The 17,843-nt window shown below is 31.3% G+C and overlaps 1 protein-coding gene across 1 annotated transcript in view; it reads right to left on the reverse strand.

Moving 5' to 3' along the window:
* Smp_149310 (putative loxhd1) overlaps positions 1-17,843 on the reverse strand; it is a gene marked incomplete at both ends in the record, with an annotated part of 62,152 nt that overhangs the window by 36,283 nt on the left and 8,026 nt on the right. Inside the window, 6 exons of the mRNA XM_018796645.1 lie at positions 283-452; positions 5,013-5,205; positions 8,501-8,694; positions 11,522-11,589; positions 12,429-12,586; positions 15,157-15,314. Of these exons, the coding sequence (XP_018651766.1) occupies positions 283-452; positions 5,013-5,205; positions 8,501-8,694; positions 11,522-11,589; positions 12,429-12,586; positions 15,157-15,314 (941 nt within the window). The remainder of the gene's footprint in view (positions 1-282; positions 453-5,012; positions 5,206-8,500; positions 8,695-11,521; positions 11,590-12,428; positions 12,587-15,156; positions 15,315-17,843) is intronic.

Consider the following 17,843-nt stretch of genomic DNA (forward strand, 5'->3'; position numbering starts at 1 on the left):
AGTCCCAGAGTGAACATCAACTCTGAGATGCAGGTACATCCAGCTGACGAGTCCCAAATAGGACGAAACGCGCGTCAAACTGAATTCCACTGCTAGCCACTATCCATCTTTGCTTACCATGCTTGTGAATTAAGGCTATATTGAGGCAATACGCACAGTATGCACATATGCCAATCAGAGACTGACCAGTTGCAGTCCTAACAAATCGATGGGAAGATTCAAACAAGCAATACTGAATGAATTTAGAATGAAATTATTCGAATATTTTATAAAAAGACTTACATTAAATAAGTCTTCGTGATTTTGTTCGAATTTGTTGTTATGAGTTTTTGAATTTGCTAAATGGTATTCTTTTGATTCACTGTTTATTCCAAACATTGTTATATAAACATGTGAATCGGTACCTGCATACTTACGACCACCAGTTTTTACAATTACTTCATAAGAAGACTCTGTTAATCAAAGTAAAAATAAGATGTTTTGTTAAGTATGTGCCTTTTGGTTGTTTAATAGTGATCATCTAGATGGATACTCGTCTCTTTTTTTTCATAATTGCACAGTGACAAATCTGAAAGATATTTTAGGCATACAACTTTACCACTTATTCAGTTGAGGAAATGGAGTTCAAAAAACATAGACAGGCTTACAGTTATTTCATCTAATTAAGCTTAGAGTATTTAAAATGACTGTCATAAGCATTTTTATTTTTTGTTCATCTAAGGCGATTCAGATTTATAGTAACATTTTATTCTTATGGTCACTGTAATCACTTAGTCGATCTATTTACCATTTTCATGTGAATGATATTAACACATATTATTCATTTATGAAGTGATTATTATTATGTTCTGGATGATTTAAGACGTAATGGTAATACTTTCTACACACTGGTGATTTTTGTGTATAAGAATGTTATTCAAACTAATTTTACTGTCATTTAGTTAAGCTTACCCATAAGACTTTGTAAAGGTTTGCCATTTTCAGTGGAAGAAAATGTTTCACAATTCATTTGTTTATTATCATGTTGTTTGGACAACCAAGCATTGAAAAAGAACCAATAGTTTTCAGCTCCTTCTGCATCTTTTAATTCTTCAGGGACAGAGATTATAGATGGTGAACCATCAAGATTTTTATCAGGTTGTGTAACATTTAACTGATTAGAATCTTTTTGTGATATCATGTGATCTATACAAGAAATGAGAAATGCATCAGACACATTTTCCTTTGAACACGTATCTAGGGTATCTATCATAATATATCATAACCTAAGACCAAATATGATGTAATAATTGAATTGAATTGCACGCTACTAATCCACATATTGACTTTCAGTAAAATTCAAAAGTAACAGACGGTGTTGGTAAATTTGAAATGATCAAAAATAATATAATAGTATCAATCATATACTATGCAAAAGTGAGATGCATAAATATACTGACAATGATCATTATATCCGTCGTTCGTAAAAGTAGGCTAACAGACAAAAACTGTAACAGTGTCTAATTGAATCATATATATACATTCGCTACTAACCTTTTCGTATACATATAGTTACAATGGACATTTAGTTATTCATTTATTTACAAATATGAATTACATAATAAATTAATTTCAACTCTTTTTATTATTTATGATCTACTCTCTATTACATTTAAATTTTAAAAAAATAAGCGACTTTGCTGTAAGTCAACAAAGTCGTGGGACCCTTTTATGTTTCCAAGCGTTCACACTTATCTTCTACTAGAATAAGAAATAAATATTGATTTTTCATTATTCACTTTTTAGAGTGGTATAAAATACGTACATTGGTGCGAACATGATATATATGTATATAATTTGTTTAATTTGATGATCGGTTTTATCTTGAATGAATGATTAATAAAAACTGAAAGAATATCAGATAGCCCTTAGTTTAAAACTTTTTCTTGAAACTTATCAACGACCCTATATTCTGTATAACTGATCATTTTCAGATGACACTTATGAAACTGGAATACAAACCAGTATAATGCATTAGCTGACTTGACTCACTGCTCACGGATTTTCTACTACGATAGAATAGGAATTCACTCTTGCCTAGACTAAAAATACATTCCAGCTGGTACTATTTTGGCGGTAAAACCTATTTTTATGATATGACGTCCACTATCTGACATTGTTTTGTATTAGTCAAACATTGAAATGTAATATGTTGTACAGAAACTTGATATGTATAGATTAACATAAGTTAGCTTTCTTAGAAATTAAACTGACTGTAGATTTAATACGCTTGTATGGACTTTTTTGTTTTCGTGTACAGTTTCATGAGTATTTCATTACTTACCAAATAAATCGAAGTCCTCATTTTTATTGAATGGTGAAATATGTTTGAATGGATGCTTACATGTTATTCAGTGAGGAACGAAAATATTAGATACTCTGACAACATATATGTCATTAAAAGCTTATCAAAATTAAGATGCTATACACATCAACATAAAAAATACTTGAGAGCACTAACCCTTAGATATTTGTCTCGTTATTGATCTAACTGGGCTAACTGTTGGGGAACGATTCATTTTCTGAAAGAAGTTAGATGGCTTTCTAATGAGAACTTTTTCCAAAAACCACCCATCCGATAAACCTGTCCCATCACGTTCAACTATTAGTTTCTGTAAAGGCCCAATATCGGGTGCAAATATCTAGGTAAAATAAAAGAAGGGTTGAAATTAGTTTAATAATAACGTATATATGCTAGAACCTGAAACCATCTATTAACATATCATACATTCGATTGCCACTTCAAAATATGACAACATTTACATTCCGGGTCCTACCACTAGTTAGCGCAAGATACAGTGAAATGCTTTGTGATTGCTTGGCATGTCATTAGTTATTTAAACATGGTAGAAATAAGCTCTACTGAAGACCTTGAATGGTTCAGCCGATCAGGAAACGCTGCATAGTTATAAAACAATTAACAAATAAAAGTAATATGATAACAGTGGAATAACAACTTTGATCTGAATAATTAACCTCACATGTCAATTGATCCCTCTTTGTATAAGAAAAAGGTCAATTTTGCGTATTAAGACTTAGGATTATCATGCTATAGGGTTCTTGCCACCCACTAACATCAGCTACAATGCAAAAAGGTTAGGGTTAGGTAATAAAAGTTAAACTGGAGTTTTGACTTAGGTTTACAAATTAAGGTATAAATTTTCATCTCAAACTGACATCAGGAATAATACAATGTCTTGCCACCCTTCTGTTTATAATCTCACGAAACTTGGCGTTGAGGTCTAAAGTAAAATTCAGAGTGAGAGAATACTATTTAGACTCACTAAACATGCTTGAAAACGCACTGAGTTGCATCACGTACGTTAACGCGCAATCTGCCTTAGGAGGAGGTATGTTTTGTAATTTAGCTTCAACACCATCTTAAATTAGAATTTCGGTTGCACAATATGTATCTTCATTTATTTCAACCGTTTTCAGAAACAAATATTACCAATTTTTACTTCTTTAATAATAGCATATACGTTATCGACCCTTGAGCTTTAAATTTCGCGCAAAATACATGAAGGTTTATCTTATTTCTGATCCGTTCACTGAGGGTCGTCAGTGTATTAATCTTTTACCTCTAAGTTCTTCAGTTTTACAAAAATGTAAAAATGTTTCAAAAAATAGTCACTCACACGAAATGTCTCTGGCTGACCGAATTTGAAATGATGTTGTGTTCTTGACAATCGTATAATTTCAGTTTTTCTCTTTAATGGCGTTCCATACAGTTGAACAGTGACAATACTTTTTGTCTGACTTCCACTTCTGTCACCAGTGAATATAATGATTTCGTAAGGGATCACTAAATATAAGAAATAAGCAGTTTTATTTCGTGACTTTTGTGGTTCAATGTATTATAGATAAAAAATTTCAGTTATTTTGCTACTTAATGGTTACCAGAGAAGTCCACGTTTTAATAACCCTATAGTTTAACGGAAGGTGGAATAAGAAATCAATGTATATGGCATGTAAATAGATTTCCATAATTAGTAATATATCAGCTGAGATTTTGCTATGGGTTTATGATGGACATTAACAAATAAAAAAATGAGTGCTAAATATAAAACGTGATATTTGAAATTTCATTACCCTTGATTAGATATCAATGGCTTTGAATAATTAAACTTAGCAACTGAGCATAGTTAGATAACATGTGCTTTCTTTTCTTCTGTATTTAATATATATATGCTTTGTAAGTGAAACCGCAAATGTTTATTTTAAGGATACATTTACTTTCAAGCGTACCTGGATTTTCCTGTTATAGGGTTGAGAAAAGTTTGTCATTATCTAATCTAAATATTCATACAATTCAACTTTTTTTGCCCACGGTGTTAAAAATTCTTATAAACGTATAACGTTAATTTTACGCTTTTATGAATATAAGGAAAACTTCAAGCAATCGAAAGAGATCCATATGTTCGGTAGGTTACAATTTACTAAAAGATGAAAACATAAAAAATTAATGAACTTTGTAAATAGACTTTCAGTTTTATCCCTGGATCTAGATAATTAACATGACTTTATTTATTTATTCCTTAAATTATTAGGTGATAGTGTGGTGCATGCTACTTATATTTGACGACATAAGTAGTAATTACCACCAACCGAAAGTTGAGAACCTGGTAGCAAAAGGTTGGTACGATAGAATCGAAGAGAACGGGAACGGAGAGTGATTGTTTTAGCAATGAAGGACTGATGAAGTTCAAGATAATTGATGAAAGATTAGAAAATGACGTACTGAACGTATGTTTTTCACGTTTGATGAAAGAACACTGTAAATTGATATTGAAATACAACCGATTTTTCTTCACTGTATTCAGTACAATAGTACTCTGTTGTTTTATGACTTCTATGCATCAAAACTTCACTATGATAATAATTTAAATGTTTTGAGACAGTACTTTGTTAGCACAGTTAAAGTCACAACAAAGATAAGCAATATGTGAGGAAGATGAATTAATTTTTCTTACTTCTTTCTATGTTAATGATACTTGTTGGCTGTAAGTCTAATGATATTAGTCCATCGGCTTCATTTTTAGCTAACCATCTATTTACATGGAATACATATCGACGTCCGAGAAAATAATCAATCACAACCACTTCATCCAAGAACCAGCCTGAATGTGGAGCAATACTATCATGCCAGATTTTGATTTTTTTAATCTAGAATAAATTTAAACATTTCATACTTTGATTTTCTTTGTAATGGAAACAACAAAATTATGGTTATAAAAAGCAATTTCATATTTCAGCATGGAAGTATACAGAATAACCTAGGCTACCAAATTTCTGTTCTACTGCATAAACCAATCTGGAAATAAAACAACACTACATAATTATTTAACAATTGGATTGATATAAAGTTTCTGTTATGGTTTTGAAATTATGTAGGTCATGAGAAATTATGATGAGAAAAGAATCATTCATCTGAAACACAAACGTTCACCATCATTACACCATAATGTCTGAACACAATAAGCGATTAGGATTTCATTGTGTAGTTATATTCATCATTTCAAATAATGAGTTGAAACAATGAAATAACGAGTTATTTTCGAAATAAGGTTTTAAGTTTCGTTGATATTTGAGATGAATAATTTATAATATTGTGCAATCAATCTATCATGAAAGATTTATTATCACCACTTTACTGACGCGCTACTCGATAAAACACTTTAGGTTCTTTATGTAAACCAATACTTGTTTTCTTTTGGGTATGATTATTTTCGTTTATAAGATTCTCCATAATTGTATATACCCTTTACGACATCCAAGCTGATTGTTTTCCTTGTGATTGATTAGCGCGGTTGAATATAAAATGTATAAGGTAAATTTTTGAAATCGTTCGTAAATAGGTTAATGGTTGTTAGTGTTTTTAAATTCAATAAATGTACTAAACTTTAAATAATAGCAAAAAGTCAGTACAATTGATACATGAATATTATTGAATCCAAAGTGCTAAAAGTAGTTGGCAGGGTGTGTAGTGAATCTTCTGAAGTCATTATAAATATGGTTATGGATAGACATCTTATGTCTTGTAAACTCCTGGCAAATGTTAATCTATCAGACACTAACCATACACTTCATTCGTAACTTTCTCCTTGTATATCTTCTGACAGAACTAGAAGATATTAGAATAGAATCCACGCTCGCAAGCAAAAGTATAAAAGCTCTACAATACCTTATCTAACAAATATACTACGCAACGAATAGGTTCTTAGTATTGACTTAGTCAATAACTTGTATTCAAATCTTCTTCGGAGAAACATTTCTTTCGATTCTAGGTCGTTTATTTATTGGATTTACATATATGTATAGAGTTACGTTTTTTTAATTAAAGGTGAGTATATCATAGTAATTAGACCTTAAGAAAATGATAATAAAACAAATTAAAATGAATAGCTGGATGTCTTCATGTAACGGTTTAACAAAATATAAATTATGTTCTAGTTGACTCGATGACTCTATAGCACGAAGTTCAGCGAAGGGATCTCTTTTCAAAGAATTTATCATGCTGTACAATCGTATATATATGAATATGCTTTGTTAAAGTACTCGGATGCGAGAACATATCCCAGTTTGGTTCTACAAAGGTGAAATGAAAGCACTTAGGAGTTCTTTACTTGAACACCTGATCGGCTGTAATCATTCTACAGATCCACAGTTTGATTTTAAGGTTGTTTATATGATTCGTTCAAATCTACCTAGATTTCTTCGTATTCAACTCCTAAAAGTAGCCGAAGCTCTTACCATCCATGAGTTTAAACCAGAACTATGCGTACAAAAGAAGTACGTCTTATCGTTATCGTTACCGTGGCCTTAATTAATATTATTATTATTCCATCATTATTAATATTGTTATTATTATTACTGCATTCCTCTTTACCTACGTTTTATATTCCCATTATTTTATTCATGAATACTCAACATATCACCCTTTTATTTTTGCACCTCTATGAACTTTAGTGACCTTTGATTATTGTGACAAAAACAATTTATTCATTTTAATCATCTTATTCACTAAATCTATTGTTGTTACTTGTATTACGTAATCTAGCATTGTAATTTTTTTATTACGTCATCTTGGTTATTCGTGTTCACATTTCCTCACGGAATTAGTACTTTGACAAAACATTTTCATATATATATACGATTGTAAAGCTTGATAATAAATTCTTTGAAAAGAGATCCCTTTGCCGAACTTCGTGTTTTTAATTTTTAATGTTTAAATGGGAATTATCTGTCAATTATAAAAGATAGTTTATCTTCCTTTTAGAAACTTTTTAAATGGGTTTTAGAGATTTAGAAATTTTCATCTTTATTTGAAACTCTCTTTATATACTCTTTATATAAAAGAGTGAAAAAAAACGTTTTAACGAGAAAACCGAATTATCTTGAACTTAAAGTTTTGTACTATTATAGATTGCATAATTCACAGTACAACGAAACAGATACCCGTAGAACGATAATGAACTAAATAAGTACCATTTATAAATGAACAGCTTAAATCGATAAGTGCATTATGCTAACTAATTAGTTTACTTTCCATACCTAAGCATCACAATTGAGTATCTTTGACATTGTTAGAAACAAGAATATGAAAAATTCTATTTGAAGGCAATTAGTTACTTTTAAATCTAGAATTATCAAAATATCCATAAAAAAAATTCCTACCTCCATGGCACTTAAACAGACAAATGATCAACGAACATAATGAAATGAATCTGACTTGTTAAATAACCAACAGAATGCTATTGCGCAAATTCACTTTCATATTGTTAAAAGCATTAGATAAGTGTTATATCCCGATAACAATAGTGAATGGCAAATTTGGGATCCATTTATGGACCCAATATTATGCATTTAACTTTTATCGTATATTTGCTAAATAATTAAACCACTCATGTTCATGTTCCTTTCATTGTGAGCTTTATTTTGACCCTTGAACTATTGTGTACGATTTATCATTCCTGAGTTACACCCAGTCTATTAATTACTGCTCCCCCTATTCATAGCCACATTTGGCTAACTCTTGTACAAATGTCATTTTCTATTTTATTGGTACGTTGGTATATAAACTCAGTATGTTTGAAATACAGTGATTTATACCACAGAGGCTGTTATTGGTGTTCTGGACTTAACTGACTGGGCTAGGCAGAAGCAGGATCGATAAGCGCTCTAGACTGCTCGTACGATTTTCGTGTGCCACTGTTCCAATCGATAATTTGCTGCTCTCTGATTGGTGGTCTTATCCCGTCACACATTAACTGGGCATCCACTCGGCCACAAGATATAACAATAAGAAAGCAGTCACAAGGTTTCTTATTACTGCAAATTGTACTGTAGCACCTTTTCAGTTGCAAGGTAATTCGACCGTAATCACACAGGAGTATCATAAATCTATTCCAGAACATTAAAAAAAATTCTCCTACACTATCTTAAATTAATTATAGCTTACTTCACCAAGCTTTCCACAAGCTAAAATGAATTCTTCAGATTTTCCAGCTTCAAACTTTGTAATTTCTGTCTCTTTATGCTTAAGTTGCATATCTTTACTTTCACCTTGTAGTCCATACAAATGAACGAATACATTTGCTACAGTTCCAGCATTTCGACATGTACCAGTTAATACCGTTACATTATATGCAATAGCTGTGAATAAAGGAAACAAAATCGAGAAGCGAAAATTATCATCACATAAATGACTTAAAACTAAATCAATGGTCAGTCACGAGTCATACAGCTAACGTTAATGCAGAGTGAATTTTCTGATTAATTACTCACTATCACGTCAATTTTAATTGGATTGTGCAAACTTTGATGATGAACTACACATTCTAACTGTATTTTGATAGTGATTAATATGTGTCCTCTTTCTATTTATTTTAGCGATCAACAAGAGCTTATCAGTACATGCATATATATATATATATATATATATATATATATATATATATATATATACTTAAAAATGAGTGATCATACGTATATTTTCAGATTAGATTGTCCAATAATGTTCTTTACTCATTCTTGGTTTCTTTACCTAATTAGCTTGTTTGGGTACGGATATAAGAAAGTTTTGTATCAAAACAAAGCACCACACAGTATAACAATCTTACCTGTCATTATAAGCAGAAATGAAAGGTGGCTAGAAGTGGAGTTTAGGGCGCGCGTTTCGTTCTATTTGGGACTCGTCAGCTGGATGTACATGCATCTCATAGTTTATGTTCACTCTGGGACTTTAACCCAGTACTGTTCTCTCCAAACTTCGCGTTATCCACTTAGCTACTGAGCCCTAGTAGCAACCTGCCTGTGTAATCTGGTGAAGTCAAATTCACTTGATGCTGTATACTTGTGTTTTCCTAAGCTTATAAAGCTTGTGACTTAAGGCAATATCGAGGCAGTCCGCACAGGATGCACATATGCCAACAAGAGACTAATCAATTGCAGTCTTAAATAACAATGGGAAGATATAAGTAATCAACACCAAGCGAATTTTACTTGCCATCTCTATTTTGGTTTGTAAAAAGATTCAAACGATTAACATTTTTTAACCTTCGATTTCTTGTTCGTTTCAAACCAGCTCATATGTTTAACAATTTAAGCACATGCTACTTATCAATCTTTTATCCTTACATTGTAGGCAAAATGATATTTATGAGACAACGATACTGAAACAATGCTTGTTTAATGGATAAAGGGGCTGATAATAATATAATGATTGAATTAAATTGGGTCTTTATTTTCCCTGTCCTATGGTTCTTTCGGCAACATGATTATTCAAAAATCACTTTAATGTAACTGGAGGTGGATTAAAATGTGTAAACAGGGTTGCTTATTTTCTAGATAACAAGTCTTTGTAATTTTATATCAGATTTTGTTCTCTGATATTCTTTCCGCTTATGGGAATCTTAGGTAATTGTCGATGAAACTATCTAAATCGTTATTCTACAATACTGTTTAGTGTGGCTTATCTTAGCACTATTCCTTCACCTTTTATGATCACATTAATATCATACCAAGAATTTTGTAGGAAACATAAACAAAATGTTTTGTAGACTTTAATCTGAGTAGTGTTTTGGATAAATGAGTCATTCTGAGAAATTGTGGTTCTAAACAAGAGCGAATAGAAAATCCCTTTCTTTATAAATATATTATTGCTTGAACTACCTATTTCTACTAAAAATACTTGTTTGAGTAAAACGAACTTTTGAGGCAACGCATTGAGCTACCTACATCGTTCTACTACCAAAATCCATATTTGTTTCATAAGTGCATAAAATCGAAACTATACCATTACAATCTCTTAAAGAATGTTCCAGAAAGTGGGATGCCACACCAAATATATAATGATAACATATATTTTTCCATAAAAGCGTTCATTCAATTTGTGTTATTGTAGAATGTCATCATCCACTCACTCATAGGTCGGAAGTATATGAAATATTACTTATTTTATTTTACTTAATTTGTTATAATTAAAGGTAACTATAGTTACTCTTAATATACAGAGCTGGGATAAATAACTATAATATGACTTAGTATATACCAACAATAAAAAGGCCACAGATCTATTTACAAACGATATTTCTTACTAGTCATACCTTATCAAATATATACCCTTCTAAGGTAGAAACTGAAAATTTTACAAGAAAGTTTTTGAGTTTATTTACACTTAAAATAGTGAACATTCATTAGTGAACTCAGAATTCATTGAAACATTAACTGATATCTACAATACACTTTAAAGATTTTTTTAGTAAGGTCATATTTTAGTATTCATGTTCTTGGTGAAGTATTTTATATTGAAAGAATATAAAGGAAGGTTATTCTCTACATCGCTAAGCATAGTTCACACTACGTGAAACTAAAATGTCAGTTCATTTTCAACCTTAAGAGAATTTTTCATTTACGTAATAGTGAACATCATGTGTCTCACTTTATATTACATCATAAGGTGTTAGTCCCAAACTATTGACTTCATTTTTGACACTGTTTGGAATAACATTCCTCCCACTTGTTTTCTGTCTTCTCTTTTGCAACTTGGGAAGGTTCTTGCGATCGAGTGCTCAAGTTGTTCGAGGCATACTGGGAATCTAAGTTCCAGATATAACACTTATATAAGGTAAACAAATTCATATGATGATAAGAAATCATAACTCGTAGATATGGCTATAATAGTTCCTTGTCTTCTGACCCCTGACAAAGAACTGGTAAAAGATTTCATCAGAAAAGGTCATCAACTTCATAAAGAAATTCATCTGAGGTAACCAGTTTCTCGAACGGATATATGTTATACCGTTTTTATTACACATTGTATTGCATACAATCTATTATTATTTATATATCTGTTATTTATATATGAAACAGTCAATAAAAGTCCCAAGGATTTTCGTTCATTTAATTTTGATAAGAAATATTTATCGAAAGAATGAATAGAGTGATTTTAAGTTCCATTAAATTAAAAAATCTACATTACCACTTAATGAACTGTGAGCAAACAGTTCACGAACAATTTGCCCATCGTCTTCTCCGACATCAAACCATCTGAAAATGATCAGAAAACAGTGAATCCTAAATAATCTTCTCTTAAATAATGTTAGACTTATTAAAATGAAGATGTTTAAATACTTACACAACAAAATGATCCCTAACATCAATAGGTATTTAGTTGAATATTTTAGTGAAGTATATAAAGGTGATTGTAACTAAGTTTATTGAGTATTTTTGAAATACTGGGAAATATTTAATTTGCTTTTTCTGAACTTAACTTTTAAAATCCACCGACAGATACTCTCCCTGATGTTAACACAAATAACTATAGTGTTAATTTATGGGAAATTTTCAAAGATGATGGTTAATTCCACAACCGATTTGTTTGCAATAAAATGTGTATCAAAAAATGTGTAGCATATTGATATCGACTCAGGAATATTTGGAAAAGAATTTAAAAGTTTCTCTCTGAATAAAAGAACGATATTTCTTCGTACAGTTACGTGAACAACCGCTAATGTTAGCAAACCACATTTTTGCTTTTAATGGTGTTTACAATTTACACCATAAATTTCCGAAATAATTTCAATAAAGTTTTTCTCTTATTGACATAACTAAGGTGTAAAAAGGTGGATTTCCTCAGAAGTCATCATAAAGAAATCTACGCTTTTTGTGTGACGTCGATTGATAGGCGACAAAAGTCCGTAAGCTAATTTTGCCAAAGCTCCATATATTACAAGTACTAACAAAGTTTTATTAAAATCGTAAGTTTTTTTAACGGAATAAAATATGACGTTAGAAATTATTCGAAAAACAAAGCTTTCAGAAATCTTTTAAAGCACTTTTCATTACACAGACTTATTAGAATTTAACAGTGGATGAAAATTCCTTACCGATAGCACTCAAATGTAAGCTTGTATTTAGGGTTTTCTTTAATGGTTAATACTATTTTTGCCAAATACCAACCATATCCAGGTGATCTTTCTTCATGACCGATACAAATTTTGTTAATTGAACCTAGTTGAACTGCTTCAATAACAAATTCATCCATCTTAAGAAAAATATTGAAAGATTAACAAAATGATAGAAAGTACGTTAAAAAATTTGATAATAAGTTAGGTGTCAAATCTTTACAAATAGTAAAATGATATTCTGTTCGTAAAATTAAATCATTGGCAATCTGTGTTCTTCCTTAACTTCTTGATGGCACGGGATCTGCCATGCACTATAATGTAAGTGAACAGAAACACGAATCAACAAATAAGACATGGGTGCCCATACATACCATACAATACTGTGGAATTACAGTCAAATTCTTTACCATCTCCACTTACGACAAAGAGTAATATCATCTGAAATACTCATATCTTAGGGAAATTTCAGTTTAATCAACTGTTTATCATTTACGGTATCTTTAAAGTACATTGATATAGAATTCCCTATGTATTTGTGAGTGATTTAGATCCAATGATGTTAAGTACTCATTTAAAAAGTCAAAAACTTTAACCACCTTTGTTAATTTCCAATATAACTTGAATATTCTGTAATTGGAAGAATTATTTCTTTTACCCATTTGACATACTTATTTCACTCTTAGCAGTTGATTAAGTGAAGATTTACAAACTTTTCCATTTTATTAAAGGTATTAAAGCTTTTTATATCTTGTTGCACTAACTGAATGAAGATAAAATTCGTATGGAACATTCTATTCGATTATCTTAATTTATTCCCCTTTTCGTCGGTTTCTTTTATATTATCTAACTGGTGTCGATTAACTCTGTTAATCTCTCTTTACCTGAAACATACGAATGTTACGACTATGTAAAACAAAAGTCTCTGAATATTTAGTTATAACTATGAAAATAGGAATTTATAAGCAAAAAGTGATTTATAATGCTCTCATTTCTCCGGATACTTACTGGTTTCAGTCAATTTAGAATGACTGACTGTTACGTTTCCAACTTAAGTTGTCTTAAAATGTGTGATGTTTTTGAAAGTGCTATAGATCTCTAGTTTGATAAGTTTAGGGTTGTTGGTTAGAAACGTTTTGGTCAAACGAGAATATTTCAAATTTTGTAGCTAATATAGATCAGCAACACATATTCGGAATTTTTCATTTATAGTATCGAGTGAAAATATAATGGACCTAAACAAATATCGAATATTTCTGTTACGTACTTTACAGAGAAAAGTAACAATAGGACGATGAACACGGTCCTTGGATGAACTCCATAGCCTATGCAAAGGTTGCTCAGTCGTCGTGTACGTTATTACCATAGTCTACATTGAAGATTTTAACTGACAGATCCAGAAATCATTTGTAATGAAACAAATACAATCACCTATTAGATTCTCAAGAAACGTCATTTTGGTTCTAGTTAATTATTTTTGACACATTTCTTACGATCTTTATTCTATGTTTATTTATTTATTAGTTGACAGTAGACAGTAAACGTATAACATATTTCAGATATATTCTACTAACTTGTTTAGATGGCCTATCTGAAACATACGATGTCACAATCACAATAAACAATATACTAAATACTCAGGGGAAAATAGCCAACTGTTTTTAGTACTGAGATTTAATATATGAACTATGACTTTACTAATAATCACAGTCTATTGCTGCTCACTGTTTACTGGCAACTATTTAATCACATGTTGTTCACTGCATTCTTCACAAGTTTGTTGAAGATTTTCATAGTGTGTTTAGTGAAAAATTTGAGGTACCACGTGGATTGTCTTTGGTATTTTATATTACAGTTACTATCGGTGTAAGATTACTCCGCTTGTTACTAACAGAAAATATCATTAGGATTTCAGTTTTAGGTGTAATAACTTATGTCCTATGTTCTCTGGCACGCTATTAAGAAAAAACGCATCCACTTTCAGTTAACAGAGAATAAGTACTTCACTTATTCTCATCTATCCGAAAGGTGACGCTATTGGATATTTTGAATACCGAGGAAAATGAATTTTAGGAAATACTGACACCAGCTGGAGAGCCATTGGAAACTAGAGAGTTCTAGGCAACAGTTTCATCTATATCAGTGAGTTAGCCATGATGTCCTAAGAAAACCTGAGTCAATAATTATATTCACACTGAAAATCAGTATTCAGAAAGACTTATTGAAGTTAATTTTGGAATCCATGATTTATTAACTCAATTTTGTTAATACTGGAGCAGCTACTTACCGACAACATCATATGCGAGTGATGCTATAAAACAAATTTATTAACTTCCCGAATGTAAATCATTGGATTCCGCTTCACTGATTAACTTGTACTGTTTTATTTTCGAGACCTGGAAGTCGGTGAGTTTAGTTCCTCATTGACTATGAAATGTATACTACTACTACTACTACTACTACTACTACTACTACTATTACTACTACTACTACTACTACTACTAGGGATTAAGCAGTTGTAAATTAATTTTTCATACCTAGTGATTCCCAGGCTAAGATCTCTTCATAATTAGGATCATTTTCATAATATTATCTCACTGACCATTATATTCGCTTTTCAAACAAATACTAATATCTAAATTTAAAATCCGATAAATAGTTTCATTTTGACTGGTAATTCCTCTTAGTGTTACAAATACTTTAAACTTACTTGATTCTGTTGAAATAACTCTGAGTTTCGATTAACTGAACGTCCAAGCCATCTTTCACCACAGTCACCTTTTTCACCAAATATATTTATAAATATATTTGCATTAGTACCAGAATTTGGCTTATTCCCAGTAAATATTTGAATGATGTAATGATAAACTACAACAATAAAGAAATCAAATGAACACATAATTTTATGCAGACTTTATACAGTGAAATAAGTGATTTTTTTATGCTTAAGAAATTTTTAAATGAAGAATAAGCTTAATTCCATTATAAACTATATAATACCAAAGAATGATGGAGTACCTTGTGTTAAAATGATGTGAAACTATGTACCCGAATTTGTGTGCCACATGTTACTACCTTAAATTTTGTGTGACCTTCTGACCCGTTGCGGATGGAAAATTTACTCCTCACCTCACTGAAGACTGGTGATATAAATTATTTGCTAGACAGGCAAAAAACAATCTATTATCCACATATGTTAGTATTTTGCTTTGGAAACAGTTTCATAATATTGATTTTATTTCCTGTGTTACTTTATTTGACTGCTAGTAGTTTACAAAGGTAAAAGTTCATCTCAATACGTTGAGACCTGAGATGATTAGGATTATGAGTGACAATCGGTCGGATAGAATGAATGAGTCGCCAAACTAGAAACGTAATCGTTACAATTAGAAATGATAATAGCAACAATACTATGTTAATTTCGATGGAGAATACTGATGGGCAGCCTATGCTCCTCCATGGGGGGTAACAGGCGTAAGTAAGTACTATGTTAAGCACAAATAGAATTGGTAATTTGACTGATTTTTTACGTAGTTGATCTGAAATAAACTACAATATAGTACGACACCATGGTATAAAGTTGAAGGGACCGGTATGATTAGAATTCAGTTAGTCATAAATAATGTAGAACCTGTCATATATGTGTCAATGCTTTTTTGAAACAGAAATCTGTGAGGTTATGTTAATTCATGTAATAAATAATTGAGACATCGTTTTGGGACATATTATTGACTTTTGGGATAAACACGATTCCATATGGTCATTCTGTCTAAATTTAATAGTTTATCGATGAGGTTTGAGGTCGTCAGTGGTATGTCCATATGCCTTATATAGGCAACTGTAAAACAGAAGTGATTTTAGCAAAGGTATGTGCTTTCCCATCATTAATATTCAAGACTGTATGTTGATGAGTATATATATATATATATATATATATCTTCTAATGAGAATAATATCAAACAATCCTCTGTGGCTATATATTGTTTATACATCTTCATGATTCTAACCTGGTAGTCACTAGATATCAACTAGTAACGTTGAATAACAAATCTGAATTAACATCATAAAATTAATGCATAGGACTAACGTGGTAACGGATTAGTTATTCCAGGGCCTTTAGCTGGGATCTCTCGCAATATAGACCCATCGTCTTCACGAGTACTTAACCAACGATTGCAGTAGAACTCGTATTGCTCGTGAGTTCTGAGATTAGTTAATACAATCTAAGTAAGTGTGGAAAACAAAGACAAATATTCAAATAATTTTCATAGATTTTGGTGGTAAAAACAATTTGAATATCTTCAATATAAAGTTTTAAATATTACACCTCAATAAATTATCTAGTATTCACTAACTTAATGATCTTAAACATCCGTGCATGTAAGTCTTATCCATAAGCGAAGTACCTGTATACTTATTAATATGTTATATCACTGTACCAGGTTCCTTCTGTATTCTGATCTCTTGAAGTCTCCCTTAAATTTTTAGAAGCAACTAGATTTCTCACCCAACTGGGCCTGTGGATCTTTTAGGTTTACTGGCGGTCCCAAGCACAGGTAAAGGAGAATGGTTGTGCATGGGGTCAGCAACCCCATCCCGTTTTAAACAAACTTGCTTAATATACGCTAAGCAGAACACACAATTCGAACCATTTAAACTCTGGCCTCCGAGTTGAACTATCTTCATCCAGACGAATTACGACTGCTCAAGGTGAAGTTGATATTCTTCAGAAGTCACACGACCGATGCCTCTTTTAACAACCAGAGCAACAAATAATATAGGTACATAGAATCTCCAGACAATGTTGAAGACCGGGAGGATTATTCAAATGGCTACGGAAATGTGTAGATACAACTTGGTGGTGCTCGGAATCAAAGTAAACCATTAGATCCAAGCTGGACAAATAAGGGTAGATCTACTCTTGTTAACCTTACAAAACTATGGCAATTAAACGTCTCGAACACGATTTATGTAATCTAAAAGGAAAAGTGGTAACTCCTTCCTTACCATGATGACTTTACTCTCAGCTTATTGTATCATACTTACTACTTTTCCTCCTAATTTGATCGTTTCATGTTCAATTACGTAAAATTCATAATCTTATTCTTAACTGACTGATTCTGACTTATGTTGCCCTTAATTACCATCAACTTGTGTTTATCCACTTAATTACACAACCAATTAATTTGCTGGTTCTACGACATCTAGTTACTATTTTTAATGATCCAGAATATTATTATCGTTGCCTCATCTTACCCCGCATTTCCAGTGTAGTTGACCTTTTATTTTTATATATAAATGTTCTTAACAAGTATATATGTGATCAAATTGTTCGAAGTGTATTGCTCTAATATATCACATAGTTCTGATAATTTTCATCTTCTTATTACACTATCA

The sequence above is a fragment of the Schistosoma mansoni genome, chromosome 4 (genome assembly GCF_000237925.1).
Source record: "Schistosoma mansoni strain Puerto Rico chromosome 4, complete genome".
NCBI classification, from domain to species: Eukaryota; Metazoa; Platyhelminthes; class Trematoda; order Strigeidida; family Schistosomatidae; genus Schistosoma; species Schistosoma mansoni.